The sequence below is a fragment of the Eschrichtius robustus genome, chromosome 3 (assembly GCF_028021215.1).
Source record: "Eschrichtius robustus isolate mEscRob2 chromosome 3, mEscRob2.pri, whole genome shotgun sequence".
Taxonomy (NCBI): Eukaryota; Metazoa; Chordata; class Mammalia; order Artiodactyla; family Eschrichtiidae; genus Eschrichtius; species Eschrichtius robustus.
Genome location: NC_090826.1, coordinates 157216825 through 157232893, shown reverse-complemented (window position 1 = coordinate 157232893; position 16069 = coordinate 157216825). Strand labels below are relative to the sequence as shown.

The window sequence follows — 16069 nt, the reverse complement described above, 5'->3', positions numbered from 1 at the left end:
CACACATTTATTCTCTTATAGTTCTGGAGGTCAGAAGTCCAAAACCAAGATATCAGCAGGGCTGAGTTCCATTAGAAGCCTCTCAGGGAGAATCTGTTTCCTTGCCTTTCCTAGCATCTAGAGCTGCATTCCTTGGCTCCATCTTCAAAGCCAGTGGCCTAGCATCTTCTCTCTGTGACTTTGCTTCCCTCTGCTTCTCTCACATGGCTGGCCTTCTCTTTTGTCTGTAATCTCCCTCCACCTTCCTTTTACAAGGACACTAGTAACTGCATTTAGGGCCCACTTAGGTAACGAAGCATAAAATCCCCATCCTAACAGCCTCAAATTCATCATATGTATAAAGACTTATGGATAAAGTAAACATTCACAGGTTGTAGGGATTAGGACAGGGACATCTTTGGGGTGGGACCATTATTCAGCCTACAACAAAAGCTATTATGAATATTCAGGTACAAGTCTTTGTGTAGATATATACTTTTATTTCTCTTGGATAAATACCTAGATGTGGAACTGATGGGTCATGTGGTAAGTACATATTTAACTTCATAAGAAACTGCCAAACTATTTTCCAAAGCGGTTGTCCCATTTTACATTTTCACCAGCAACATATGAGAATTCCATCCATCCGAACAGTTGGTATTGTCAGTCTTTTTGATTTTAGCCATTCTAGTGAGTATGTAGCATATCTCCGTATAGTTTTAATTTGCATTTTCCTGATGATTAATGATATTGAGCATCTTTTCATGAGCTTATTGGCCATTTATATATATCTTCTTTAGTGATGTGTCTATTAAAACCTTTTGCCTATTTTAAAAAATTTGGGTATTCTGTCACCTTATTATTGAGTTCTATGTATTGCAAATATATTCTCCCAGTCTGTGGCTTATCTTTCATCTTCTTAACAATGTCTTTCCAAGAGCAAAAGTCCAAGAATTGATGAAGTCCATTTTACCTTTTATTTTTCTTTTATAGTTCATGCTTTTTATATCCTAAGAAATCTTTGTCTCTTCAAGGTCACAAAGATTTTTTTTTAAGAACTTCCCAAGTGACTCTCTTGCAAAGAAGAAGTTGAGAACTACTGGTCTATTGGAAATCTGACCTAGCTTTCTCAATTTAACCTGACTTTCTGCCATAGAACCTTAGGGTAATAAACGTAAAACAGGAGTACAGTTACCTGAAATACCATAAAAAGAAGAATGCAATTCAGAGTCTTAGGACTGTCTGAATTGACTGGTTTCCAAGCCTAAGTGTGAGCAGCTGTTAAGGGCTAGAAACAGTGACTTGAAAAGCCAGGTTGGAGGTACTTTTAGGGTATCCCAGCCAAGTGAAAGGAGGAGGAGAGGACAGGATTGTCTTCTCCCCAGTGGGAAAAAGCACACCCAAGTTTATTTCAATTTAAACTGAGAAAGTGAGAAAAATGACTTCTATTCTTGGTGCGATCCTTTAGAACATGCCTCTCAACAGAGACGAGATGGAGCTGGGCGTTAGAGTCGGCAGTATTTGGCCCCCATTTTTGAAGTCACCACATTAAACAAATGAAGGTGGCAGCAATAATATTTCCCCAGACCTTGGTTCCAACAGGGGTTAGACAGACCGAGCTTTCATTGCATGAAAGGAGATGTCAGGAGCACCAAACGGGCACAATTTTCCCTGGAGTCCTAGACAAAGTGGGCCTGTTTCTAAGCTGTGGACAGGAGGTTACTTTCTCTAGATGTTATATTTAGCTAAAGGAGTCTCTACCAGGGCTTCATGCAACGTGTAAAATATGTCCCAGCAGACATAACCACAAACTAGAGGGCCAGCAGGGAGCATCCCTTAAGGGGGTTCAGTAGCATAGAAGGGCCAATTGTGCAGCCACCCTGACATCCCCAGATTAGCTGAGTTAGCTGTGAGCCAGATTTTTGGTCAGTTCTCATATTTAATGAGTCTTTGTTTCCCTCTTACTAGAGATTCTGCCCCTGGGGAGAAAAACACGCTGCCCTATTTCATTCTCAACTTCCAGCTGCTTGCCCAGACACCAGGTAGGAGAAACAACCCAATGTTGATGTTTAACACCTCCAGACCCTTTGAAGGGTTGTGTGCTAAAGAAAAGATTAGGTTAATTCTGTAACTAAGTGAAATATCTGAATTCAATGAAAAAGAGCAAGAAAATCCAGAGTACTCTCTACTCTGCATACAACACCTAGAGAGGCCTAATAGAACACGTAGGTGGAAAACCTTGGGTTCTAGAGCCAGATGACTGTATTTAAATATACTAGTCTCACTTCTTTTTTTGCTTAATCTCTCTAAGCCTCAGTTTCTTCCTCCATAAAATAAGGATAATAGTAATAACCACCTTCTAGAAGTATTGTAAGGATTGAATCAGATAATGCATACAAAGTGCCTAACATATTACCTGGCACATAAGGGTTCAAAAAATTTTGGTTTTGATGATTACAGCCTTTGCCAAAGGATCATTAAGTTTTATAGATTAAAAAAAAAATTTTTTTAAGGAAGAAAACCCATGACTTTTGCCAGTGACAAGCAGATTCAAATTCACTAAAACGCAGGTAAATTTTCACAGGTGTCCATAGCTGAACCAGAAATAAAGATATCTTTTCTGAAGCCTGTGTCTCCAGAGAAATGTGGGTTTTCCTTTTGCTACTGGAACCAAATTTACAGGTAAAATAAGAGGTATATTTATTTTATATATTTGGATTTCAGTGTGGTGTCTCTTGGTTGCTGGACAACCAAGAATAGATATATCTATCTATTCATAGATAATAGAATCTGAAACAATGCTTCATTCTTTAAGAAATGTGGTCTTCCATTGCTTAAGCTAGCCCCCTCTCCATACGCAGACCCACTTTTGTTCACTCTTATCTTGGGGACTGTAGCTTACCTATCACAATTTAACAAAGGTCATCCAACAACTGGAAGGAAGCCCTCAGTGTAGGATGCCTTTGTCATCACACAATTACAGTGTATTCGATTTCTAAGGCAGCATGGAGGTCGTGTAGTCCAAACACTTTTCCTTAAACTTGAGGGGACTGAGGCATAAAAAAGAGAAGTAATTGTCCAGAGTTCCAGAGTTACTGGCAAAGCTGAGCAGAAGGGAAAGGGTCCCTTAGAGAAGGGCTCTGCTCTAATAGCATAAAGTAAGCCCCAGAAAGCTTCACATAACTTCCAGGGTGACCACGGACATTGCTCAGTTCTCTTACCCAATTATTATAGCTCAACCAGTGGGATTCTAATTCTTCATGTGCAACATACTCTAAACAAAAGAGACTGAAAATTTGAGGTGTGGAGAGAAAATGCTTCTTTGTCCATTACTAGAAAGCAGAGAGCCTCTCACCCAGCCAAAAAGAATTAATCTATTCTTACAACCAGCCAAGTCAGCTTCTACCTTAGAGTTCTCTGCGTACATTGGACGCCAGGGGAGAGAAAAAAGAGGTTATTCACCCTGTGGGATAGTAAACATTGGCTATTTGACAATCCTACGGATATCTCTAATCAACTATAATTTAGCTGATGAAACGTTATAATGATCAAGAGAAAATCCTATGATCTGCAACAACATACAACCATATGAACAAATCTCACAAATACAATAATGAATGAGAGAAACCGGACACAAAAGAGTACACATTGCATGATTCTATTTATATAAAGTATGAAACCAAGAAAAACTAATCTCTGCTGTGGACAGTCAGGACTGATGTTGTCCTTGGGTGTTGGGACCACCCCTCCCAACCCCCCAGTGACTAGAAGGGAGCATGAGGGGACTTCTGGGGGTACTGAAATATTCTGTTTCTTGATCTGGGAGATGGTTACCAGGTGTGTTCAGTTTGTAAAAATGCATTTAGCTGTAAGCCTATGATACATGCACTTTTCTTCAATGAAATGTAATATATAAACAGTCCTGTGATTAATTAGAAATTCTTCCTTACACCCTCAGCATAGAAATGCATGGCTTAAGGAGGTCAATGCTTAGACCACAGCTAGGAATATCATTCATGAGTGGATAGGGATATACACCATGTCTTATATACATGCCGTGCACTTAGGCTTTTTGTGAAATGTGAATGGCATTTGAGGAACCAGGAACATGTCTTTGATAGCTGGCTGCCTTTGGCATAAACATCTCTGAGGTCTGGAGGGGTTATAAGACTCTCTCTGCTTGGTTCTTCTCTAACTTTCTGAAGCTGGGAGAAAAGGGAGCTGAGAGATTGGGTGAAGTCTAGATAGCTGAAAATGTCTCATAAAAGTTTTTCTCAGATGAACAGAGAAAATGGAGGAGGGAACTATCCATCAACTCCTTTTCTTCTCAAGATAGTCTAAGTGGCTGTCAAGATTGTAGAGAAGTGGTATCTGATCGCTGTCAAGGTTCCACCTAAATAGGTTTAAAAATATGTTTTTTAAAAATAAAGATTGTATATATTTCAGGTGTACAACAAGATGATGTGATATACATATACACAGTGAAATGATTCCTACAGTCAAGATAATTAATATATCATCTCCTCACATAGTTACTTTTTTTGTGTGTGTGAAAAGAGCCCCTGAAATCTACTCTCTTAGCATAGTTCCAGTATTCAATACAGTATTATTAACTATAGTCATTAATTTTAGTCACATACAACATCACCAAGTGTTGCAGAATGATTCAAGTTAATGACAAGCAAGCTAGAGCAGATGCTGGGAAGCATGAGGAGACGGTGAAAAGTACCCTTGCCCCTAAACCAAGTATGGCCCCAACCAGAGCACAGCCGGGCCACTAAAAATAGCTAGTGAGCTCTGCAAGGAGTTATCTTTCTCTTCCTTCTTTTCATTCTGAGATGATTGTACCCTTAATATCCTGTCTGTAAGACACAGGGAAAGCCCCTTCACAGATGCAATTATGTAGATGGACGATTCTAAAACAGTTCTTTTTTCATGGTGGTATAAACAGAAGAAGTTGGGTTCTAATTCCAGACCTACTGAGATCTGTATACTTCCTAATGTTAAGAATTAGAAAACTGACCAAGAACTAAGGCTACTATCGACCACAGTCCTGTTTACTGAAGTCCATTCTCTCCCAGCCTCAAATTTTAACACTGGATTTTGTCAACTGGGAACCAGTGAATTCCCTATATATGAAACCAATGATAGCCCTCTATATATCCTCTTTTTACATATCACTTGTGGGAAGATTATTCACCTTCTAAAAAGTCTTCTGGGGATGTCAGAGCTTGAATGTTGGACATGGTATATCATGTACAATGGTTGGGGCTTTTGCCACCATTTGTAACCAAAAGTCATGAATAAATGACTCCATTAAGAGCTCAGGTTGAGAGAGCTTAGAAAAGAGCTTCTTGGGCTTCCAAAAGGCTAGTTCCACTACTGACAGGTAAGGTGAATTTGGTATAAATTTCTTAAGATTATCACAATAAATTTTGAGTTTTTCTTTAGTCAAAGTTTTCGATATACACCCAAGGAATTGTGACAAACAACTGAGCTTCAGAAAGCATTCAGGGATGGGTTTGAATTCCACCTGGGGTACCAAAAAAATAAATAAATAAAATAAAAGAACAAAGCATTCAGGGACCCAAAGACAAAGATACGTCATGATAAGAATAACCAAACTCATGAGTTCACCTTGGCCAAGATGAGAACTTGGAAAGAGAACTAAACCAAAAACATAAACATACATGGATTTGCTAAATGAACTAGAAGAAGAAATCATGAAATGACACAGAAGGTTTCCGCATCTCAACAGCTTCACAAACCACTTAGGAAATCAACCAAACACAGTCATTATTAATATACGCAAATTATGAATTATGCTGCCAGTCCTGGGGTCGTACCTTGCAAATGGCTACTTTCTCAGGGCTACTATACATTCAACTCAGAAAGGAAGAAAAAAAGCCAATTCAATATTTTTTCTCCATAAGTACATGGCAGGGCAAGACCCATGGAAAGCCTTTTAAGTGGGCCAATAAGATATTCTTTCTCTTATTTACAAGACTGTGTCTGTGACTAGAAATAGCTATTTACCTTTTTAAAGAGTCTTCCTGAGTCCTCGCTGACTTGGACAAATCGAGGAATGATATTATTCAGGTAGATGTCACTCAGGGTGGTGTGGTCCCTGCTCTCCCGCTTCACCTGGTTTAAGAGGAGATTCCAGCAGTTGACTGGAGAGAGAACATTTTGATCCTTCCTGTGAGAAACAGCAAGAAAGAAAAAAAATCAGTGTTGGTAAGCAGGCAGGGCCAACATCTATGACTACAGTCCATGTCACAAAATCACAGCAATCAGAGCCAAACCAGAAATAAAGATGTCTTTCCTGAAGTTGCAACTCTAGTTTTCTCTTTTTCTAAAAACTCAGTGGAGGCAAAAGGGAGAAAATAAGAATAATGAAAAGGAGAAGGAGGAGAGAGGAAGAGGGAAAGAGGAGAAGAAGAAGTAGGTTTATCTGTTGAGCATCTATTATGTTCTAGAAACTTGGTAAAATCTTTATATGCATTATCCCATCTAAGCTCCATCATTTTGTTGTCAGAAAATAACTACCATTATCTCCATTTTACTGATTAAAAAAAAAACACTCAGAGAGGTTGTCACTTGCCCACAGCTAGTAAGGAGTCACAGAGACAGTAAAAGGGAGTCAGGGACCAGAACCATAGTTCTGTGCTGACTAGAATGATTCTAGGAGGTCTGACTCCAAATTCCATGACCTCAACCACTAAATCATTTGGTTTGTGTCTAGAATTAGAGGGAAAAGTTAGTCTCTAGGCAAAAGTCTACACTACAGACTAAATAAATCCCCACACATTCATCTCTCGTAGGATTCAATGAAGACAACTGTGGAGGCATTTGCCATAAAAAAGTCACTGAAAACTCTTCAGTCCTACAGAACACATCTACAGAGGTTTGATTTCATTGATTGAGCCATTTTCTCATGTCCCATACAACCAAGAGCATAAACTGTATCTGAACACATGTGTTCCAAAGATGTCTACAGCCTGAGTGGAGCAGTAAAGCACCAAACCTAGATGCTCATTTCTACTGAAAATGCTGTGATCCAAAAGAATTATTGATTACATAATCAGCTCACAGCACTAATTTAAGCAACACAGAGTTTTGCATCTGCACGTTGGACTTCTTAAAGGAGAGAAACAGAAGGTAGGGGTTATTTATCAAGCGCTTACTGTGTACTTGGCCCATGGCTGGGCCCTATACTCATGTTGTTTAACTTGAACTCTACAAAACTTGATGAAGTGTGGGTTATCAACCACATTCAGCAGATGAGGAAAGTTGGACTAAGAAAGGTTAAATATCTTGTTCAAGGTCACATAGCTAAAAAGTGGCAATGCTGGCATTCGAGAACAAGCCCTGTAATTGAAAAGAGAATTCTTGTAATCACTGCAAAGTATCACAACCAGTTTGTTCCCGTTTCCCCTCTCCCCTCCCTACAGACGGACTCTTAATGCAAAGAAAGTGAGCTGAGAGTGGCTTGGTTAGCGAGTCTGCACCGCCTCCCTTCCTGCTGCCAGGCACCTGTGACTTGTAGAGCATGGAATTCAACTTAGAAGGGCTCTTTCAGTTCAGTCGGAAGGTAACTATTAACAAATAATCACGCCACACCTATTCTGGCTTCTGAACACGCCATTAAATCAAAATATCTGTCTGACCAGCACCAACAGGCTGCTTCAAACCAATGAATATTAGAGTCCAAACTGAAACTGTTTTATACCTGCACTCCTCCCCCACCCGCTGCCCCAGGCACCACACTTCTGTGGTCAAAATCCCTAACATGTATGTGCTGACCACTGTGGGAACAATTGTATCCACTTACCTTTCTAGGGAAATTAAAAGATTTCTATGGAAATTAAAAATATATACTAGCTAAGAGAGAGAGATACATGTAATTAGTCCACTCCTTTCAAAATTTCTAGCATCTGGGAAAAAAAAAAGGTAAATAGGAAACAATCCTAAACTCAAAACGGTGAGATCTAAGCACAAGCATTCAGCAATATTTGATATTTCCACTGCAAGAAAACTTTCAAATTGATTCCAAATCAGTCTCTGTTACAAAATCCTAAGGAATCTAATTTTTTTGGGGTGGCAAGACATCCATGTCCTCAGTAAGCATGGGATATACCAGGCAATTACACTTGCTTTTTAAAAGGGCAGATCTCCTCTCATCTTTACAACTGGTTTCAATCTGTTTCTTGCAGATGAATGTGGGTTGGTGGTCCCCCTTTGTTCTTCTCCTAGAGTGCTTTACACACATAAAAACAATACTACAATTCAATTTTATAAATGTATAAACATTTGTAATCTTAAATGAACAAAGTACAGTAGTAGGAGCTTTAGTGGTTATAAAAGTGCTGATGTCACAGTACAGTGCGGGAGACAAAGGAAGACCTATAATATAACAAAAGGTTAAAGGTATGAACAAGGGGCCTCCTAGCTCACCAATGTACATCACAGATCACAAGTGAGGCAGGAGAGGCAAAACCGGTTCAACACCATGCAAGAGGATGCAGAGCATAAATCCCAAGGGGACCCTTGAGTAAACAAAGATGAGTTAATAAGAAGGATGGGCAGAAGTGGGACTCTTTTAAAATGCCTTATCACTTAACACTCATAAATTTATATTTATTAAAAACTTCTAAGGTGCTACAAAAACTTTTACCACATGTATTTATTTCCATTCTTACAGCATGTGGTGGGACAGCCATTATTAGTTTCAGTGAGCAGAAGCTTTAAAATGTGTTCTGAGAAATGCTGGAGTTACAGAGAATCATATTTCAGTTTCAAACAACTGTAATATACCCATTCAAATGAACAACCCCCACTGAAATATGTAAAGGGCCCAGGACCCAGTTTCCCTGCAGTAGATACCACCACAATGTCTCATGGGCTGCTGAGGTGAGCTTTGTTATATGCAAGCTTTGGAATAAAGAATCAATGCATGTATCCAGACTGCTGGAAAACGTGCTATCGATTAGAATGAATGTTGCTCTGCACAGGTTTAGTTTTTAATTCAACCTGTGTGCCTCCTTGAGTAAAGCTGTTCAGGTGAGCACATGATTTGACACACAGTGGCCAAGTTCAATTACGTGCCACAGAAGGCTTAGGGGCCTATGCTGGGTTCATGGTAGACCACAGTTGGGTAGTAAGGATATACATGCTCAATATCATCTCATTTCATTATCAGTTGTTGTTAGGCTTATTATACATTTCCATTTATCCAATTAATATTGATGAAGGAGAATAGGAATAGCTTCTGGGTAATGTCAGTGATTCAACTTTAAAACAGAAAACATCCTTCTTTTTCAAGCATCTAAATCAATTTAAAACTATCTCAAGATTATGACAACTCGTCTGCGTGAGTCGGGATTTCTTGATATTGAGCAACCCAAACCAGAACCTGAAATAACTTGGATGCTGAAACTGATATAAAACTGCAACTCTGATTCATAATCTGGGTTCATAAACCCAGCCTCATTGTTTCTACTGATTAACTCTGTAATAAGTACTCTTTACAAATTGGCACTTCAAAAGTAGATTTACACCTATGAAATACTGCTTTGATCTGTTGCATATATGGGAGTTCTATGTAAGATTTTTATTTTAAAAAAGGAGTCTATGGCCCTAAAAAAAAGTACTAGACTCTGTTGTCTGCTTCTCCCAGGGTTTCCCCCTCTTTTTTTTACTATTACTGTAGTTTTCATACAATATTTTTGGCTCTTTGAGTTTGTATGCTTTCTCAGACTTATTTCTCCTTCCAACGGAGGTGTTTTAATTCATTTATTTATTTTGGGAGAGTGGTGGGGAAGGAGAGGTGTGGGGCATGCAGTAGGAGGGGAACACAACTCCATTGTAGAGGCAATTTTCCCAGCCAACATGAACAAAGGCAAAACACACTTCAGGCTGGAAAATGAGCAACTCAACGAGACGTGATTTCATAGGGAGCAAATTAAGGTTCTGCGAGAGTGGTTTCCTGCTTCAGCAGCTTTGCAGCCTGGTTTTATTTGGGGCTGCTAGAGCCAAGAGAGCTTCATTTGGTCAGGAGATTGAAATTTGTCTTCATATCTTTTCCATCTATCATTTGTTTGTACAGTTTCTTTACTTTCCCCACCCACGGAGTCTTAGGTTGTGTGATACTTGGGCATTTAAAGAAAAGGGTCTGCATCCCTTAGGCATGTGCTGAACAGCTGCAAACCTCCTCAAACACTAATCCTTAAAAAGCAGACAAAATATCCAGAAGTATTTTTATTACTTAAAAATTTTTTCAGGAGGAAGATCAAGAAAACGTAATCCTGTAATTGAGAGGGAATGACTCTGGAGTCAAAAAAAAAAAAACACCAGGAAAAAAAGGAGGCTCAGAAAGTCACGAGCCAACTATGCATCCACAGAATGATCATTGTAAATGATTATCTGAAAGAGCTAAACCCGCACAGCTGAATCATTAGCTTCAAATACATTAGCCCAGTTTTTCTCCTTCAACTTAGACTATTTATGAACATTCAACAAACTTGATCAACAAATCCTTAAATGGATTTCTCTAAAATACCTAAGGTGAAGAGCTAACTCCATAAACGTCCAAGTTGGCCTCGACAGAACACTTCCTCTTTTCCATATCCCCTCTGTTCAGTTTCAATTGTCTCATCTATAAAATGGACACATGTCCTGTTGTTGTACATCTAGCTCCCCAAAGATCTTCAAAGCATGACTGTAAAATCCTGCAAGCTCTCCTGGCCTAAGGTGCCATTTAATTAATCATGACTATGTTCACAGCTCTGCAGATGGGCTGCATGACACAAGCCTGGCATTACCAGACGGCTTGAGCTTCTGCGTTGTTCTACTGAGGTACGTTTCCCTTTGGGCCAATGGTCTCTGACTTGCCCACCTCATGGGGCTGTTGTGTGGCTCAAATGAGATGATGGATGCAAAAAAATTACATCAACAGTAAAGCACTATACAAATGTGAAGAAATATTATTATTTTTATTTCCAAACAAACTAGGATTCAGCGTTCATCAATTTCCAACATGCCCCTCACCCGGCCCTGGGCCAGGGCCAAGAGCTCAGCCTGCTGCAAATGCACAGCCCTCAGCAAATAATGGTTGGGATCAGACTGCAGCAACAGGCAATTAACCAAGCAGCTGTAAGTCTCTGGGAAGACATGAGGGAGATAGCAACAGGAGAGCAGAATTTAATCTTCCACTGTCCTCTGCCAAGGGGCAAGGTGGAAGGATCAGTCCTGCGTTCCACACAGGAAACTGTGCTGAGGTAGACAGGAAAGAAGCCAAAGGGAGCCCAGATTGCCAGAAACCTAGATGCTTCTGCAGCTTCCACCGAGCCCCCTTTCCCAACATTCCTATCAAACCTGTCAGTCTGTATATAAAGATGGCAAATGTCAATACATCTAAGAAGAATGTGGTTTCTCACTTTTAAAAACAGACATACATGTGAGGGTATACAAACACCCAGATGAGTTAAACAAATACATCATTCAATATAGATTATTAAGTACCCAACTATGAGGAGGATAAAAAAAAAATAAAAGGGATCATTTAGTGATAGTTGGACAGGAAACTAGTGACAAGGAGGAGGCTAGATTTTTAAGCCTCAATTCCTTCCTGGTACCTTGATTAAAATGAAGTGAACTGAGGCAGCCAAAGAGATTATTTTATTCAGATGAGTGTTATTAGCCTTTCTGGCTTACTTTTTCTATTATGCATTTTGCTGATGCTGACAGAAGCAGACCGGCTGGATAGAGAGGCAAAGCCGCAGCGGATTTATGGCTTGACAGTGCCATGCATAAAATCAGACCCTTGCTGACCCAGATAAGCCAGAGGATGGATGGGATTTGCTGGGGAAGGTGTTAAAAGAAGGAGGGGAAAAAAATCACCAAGGTAAGAACTGACTTGAAAAAGATTCTGCCTATAATGGTTGCTGCTGGTTGTGTGACCCAGTAGTACAGTGGCAGCCTGGAGGTATCTTTCAAAGATAGGCAGGCGGGCAGGCAGGGAGGGGGCAGGCACACTTCCCTGGGCTTATCACAGCTACAGCTTCAGTTTTGCCAGCAATGAGATCAGAGTAGGAGAGTTCAGAGACAGAAAGAAAAAAGGGCCGAAGGCAAAAAATGTATATTCTATGTATGGAGAAAGCAGCTTTCAAATTTTCAGGGACAAGTTAATACCACAAATTGTCTTCAGTAGCCTAGACAGATGATTAGAAAGGATTCAAGCAGTGGTGTACCCGCCTTACTCAAAATAGTCTAAACTGTCCCCTATAATCAGATTTGGGGGAAGAGCTGTATGGAAATGGAATTCTTGTGGCTCTGGATTAGTTCCAAGGAGCCCAGCCACACCCTTGGGATAATGGCATATTCAAGATCTGGGAGCTTAGGAATCTGCTTTGAAGTTGAGAACTGGGCTAGCACGTGTCTGACATCTTAATGACTATTTCCTGAATGATTGTAGGGCCAAGGTTCCTCTGAGTTAGGTCAGAGAACTGGGAGTGGTTCCCAAATCTGAGCCATTGTAGAAGCGAAATGGAAGCGTCTCCAACAATTTATGTCAGGTGAGAGACTTTGCCTGCCCTTCAAGCACCCCCCACCCCATCCCATGTTCATGGCGAGAGAAGGTTAGAGGCTCACTCAAGAGAGCTCTGTGGACCCTGTGAGAAGAAACTTGGTTTTGGGGGGGAGGGCGGGGGGGCCAGGGTCGACGCAAGATTTGAATCTTTTCCATCCCAATTTCTTGCCTAGATTTCTGACAGCTTATTGTCCAGCCTTCTTCTCTGAGTCCCTGATCTCTAAAGTCTTCTTATTTCGTTCATTCATTCAACAAATACTGATTGAGCACCACTATGTGCCAGGCACTGTTCTGGGCACTAGGGTTAAAGGGAGCAAAATTCTTGCTTCTGACCTGCTTCTGCCATGTTTACAGACCTCCTGGATCCAAGACATGACTTTCCTGCTCCTAAACTGTCGATCAGCTATAACCCACATCTTACCCCAGTCTTGATGCTTGAGTGTACACTGGCTTGGATGGCCCATCATGAAACCCTGATTTGGCTGACTTAGAAGATCTACCTTCCCACCAGCCCATTCATGGCTTCTGCAGACCTGGGTCGTTCCCTTCATTTATATCCCATGTCCTGCCACTAGCATTCTCAGAACTATAGGGAGGTACAAACAAAGAGGTTACTAAACCCTCCTTGTGTACTCTGGGTACAATCAAAATGCTGGAGAACAAAAACTATGCCAATATGATCCACAGAACTAAGGGCCTAGAAATTTACTTATGTATTAAAATTTCCCCCGTCAAACCCCCAAAATAGGCTGTGATCATTCAAAAGTCTGAGCTGACTAATTCACTTAATTAAAATGAAATATCATAGCAAGAGCAAAAGACATATGATTGATGGCCAAGGAAGAAAAAGTCATATATGTTTCTCAGTTTAAAAAGATTTTATAACCATCTACATTAACAGTTAGATACACATATTCCATAGAATAACCTGCGAACAACTCTACAGTTATATCTTCAGTTTTTTCTTCTGTAGTTAATTAAGATGTCACCAGAAACCCCATAAGTAATTATAGCACATGACAAACATACAGAGAAAAAAAAATACACGCAGATGTGTTAGCAGATTTTTTTTAATGAATGAAATCTTGGGAGATGACTGAGACAGACAGTTTGGCTCACTCCTGGTAGTTCATTCTAGAAAAATAAATACCTGTTTGTGCCAAACTGGAATGATGTCACTCAGAAATCCACACAGATTTTCAAAGCAGTAACCACTACCTCGGGAGCAGGCATCTCTCAGGCACCAGGCAAGAGCGGAGAAGCTTGATCTACAGCCAGTAACTCCTCTTGCCTGGCAAACGGTCATTTAGCGTGTCAAGAACCAACAAGCCACTTGGGAAGAAAGGGTATCCCTTAGATTCAGACCTCCCCCTCCAGAATACCTGTTAATGAGGCAATATGTTTCCTTACTTGGCTCATGATAACAATGAGAAAGGAGAAATAAAGTAAAATGATTTGGTTCTGTGAAACTATAGAGCTACATGGAATGAAGTCTAAATACTCATCAGATCTGCTGCCTGCATCATTATCAGTTCTCATGTGTTATTTTGATATTTATCTTGCTTACTAGAAGGAAGGCTCTTGAGGACAGGGGATAGTTTGGAATATTCAATGAACGTCTATCACCAACAATGGGTGGGTAGTTAATCATCATCCACTAATGACAGATGTCACAGCCACAGAAACCCTGTTAAATGTAGAGCACAGTAAGACAATTCATTTAATGAATAGTTAATATCTTCAGCCTCCATCAATCTTGCCTAATCAACTACTGCAGCATGAATCTGGGAGGCTGCTGAGTGACTGAATTTGTTCACCCATTGGTTTGTGTGCTGTAAATTACAGCATATTATTAACCATGCCGATACTTTGCTGGCAAAATTTTAAAGGGATGGGTGGAGTAAAAGACGCCTTGGTCAATTTCCAGGTTAGTCGGTTACTGAGTTCTACTGGTCTATAAGGACTCTGGATGAACAATGATACCCCATCTCAGCAAGGTGGTATTCTGTGGAAAGCACTCTGAACCATGCTTACGACCTACAGTCTAGTCTTAATTCTGCCACTTGCTGGCCAGGTAATCTTGGATAAGTCACAGATGCACTCTGGGCCTCAACATTTCTTCATCTACTTAAAAAAAAATAAATGGGGACAGCAGACCTGCCCTGCCTAACTCACATGGCTATTATGAAGATCAAGTCACACGAGGTAATGTCCATAAAAAAAAAATCATAAACACTTAAAATGTTCTACACCTACATATCAGTATCGTCATCATGTGTTATTATTGTTATAGCTATGTTATTACTTGGCAGTCCATACAATGTATTTACACGCACAAAACAAAGTAGCTAGAGTCATGTCTGAAAAGACAAACATGTCCCCAAATTCCCATGCCTTATTACCCAAGTTGCAATGTACTTGCTTTATAAATTTCATACTTTGTCCGTGCACTAAATAGGAATACATTTTGTTGCTATTAATTTATCATCTGGTTCTCGGGAAATTCCCAACCTCAGTGAATCTCCTGTGGAGAGGAGACCTAGGAGAGGCTTTAAAGGGAAGACTAAAAGTCTTTAAAAAAGTGCAAGGAGAAGCACCAGAAGCACCAGAGCGTAAAAAAAACAGAATCCTGGGCTTCCCTGGTGGCACAGTGGTTAAGAATCCGCCTGCCAATGCAGGGGACACGGGTTTGAGCCCTGGTCTGGGAAGATCCCACATGCCGTGGAGCAACTAAGCCCGTGCGCCACAACTACTGAGCCTGCGCTCTAGAGCCCATGAGCCACAACTACTGAGCCCATGTGCCACAACTACTGAAGCCTGTGCGCCCTAGAGCCCGTGCTCTGCAACAAGAGAAGCCACTGCAATGAGAAGCCTGCGCACCGCAACGAAGAGTAGACCCCGCTTGTGGCAACTAGAGAAAGCCCACGCACAGCAACAAAGACCCAACACAGCCAAAAATAAATATAATTAATTAATTTAAAAAAAAAAACCCAGTATCCTGGTATTTCAGAGCTAGAAGGGCCTTTCAAGATGGTCTAGAGTCTAGAACAAACTTGTCATTTTCTAAGTGAGGAAATTGAGGATCAGGGAGCCTGGAGTCACAGAGATAATGGCAGAGCAAGGCAAGGAACCAGGTGTCCCGACTAGCAATCATTTTCTTATTTTACTGTGGTTGTTGCTCTATTTCAGCTAAGATGCTCTTAGCATCTATAAAGCACTGGTGCTGAAAGAGTTAATGGGCAATGCTCAGCTGCCCAAGCCCCAGAGCACAGAGCTATTCTAAGACAACACATAACAGGAATACCAAGGGTCCATGAACCCAGAGGGAGCAAAACTGCTGGTGCCTAATGGCGCCGGGAAGCATGTTGACACACTGCATGTGGTTACACATGAAAGGCAAGTGACTAGGAAAAGCAGTTTTGAATCCCACCCAATTCTAATTTGGGATTGGCTGTGGTCACCTACTGGAGGGCTGAGCCACACCCCAGCCACTCTGTAAAA

At 40.6% G+C, this 16069-nt stretch overlaps 1 protein-coding gene across 7 annotated transcripts in view; it reads right to left on the bottom strand.

The window, feature by feature from the left end:
• SRGAP2 (SLIT-ROBO Rho GTPase activating protein 2) overlaps positions 1 to 16069 on the bottom strand; it is a 234114-nt gene that overhangs the window by 110291 nt on the left and 107754 nt on the right. For all 7 annotated transcript variants that reach the window (XM_068541600.1, XM_068541602.1, XM_068541601.1 and 4 more), the window contains exon 4: positions 6016 to 6178. In XM_068541600.1, the coding sequence (XP_068397701.1) occupies positions 6016 to 6178 (163 nt within the window). The remainder of the gene's footprint in view (positions 1 to 6015; positions 6179 to 16069) is intronic.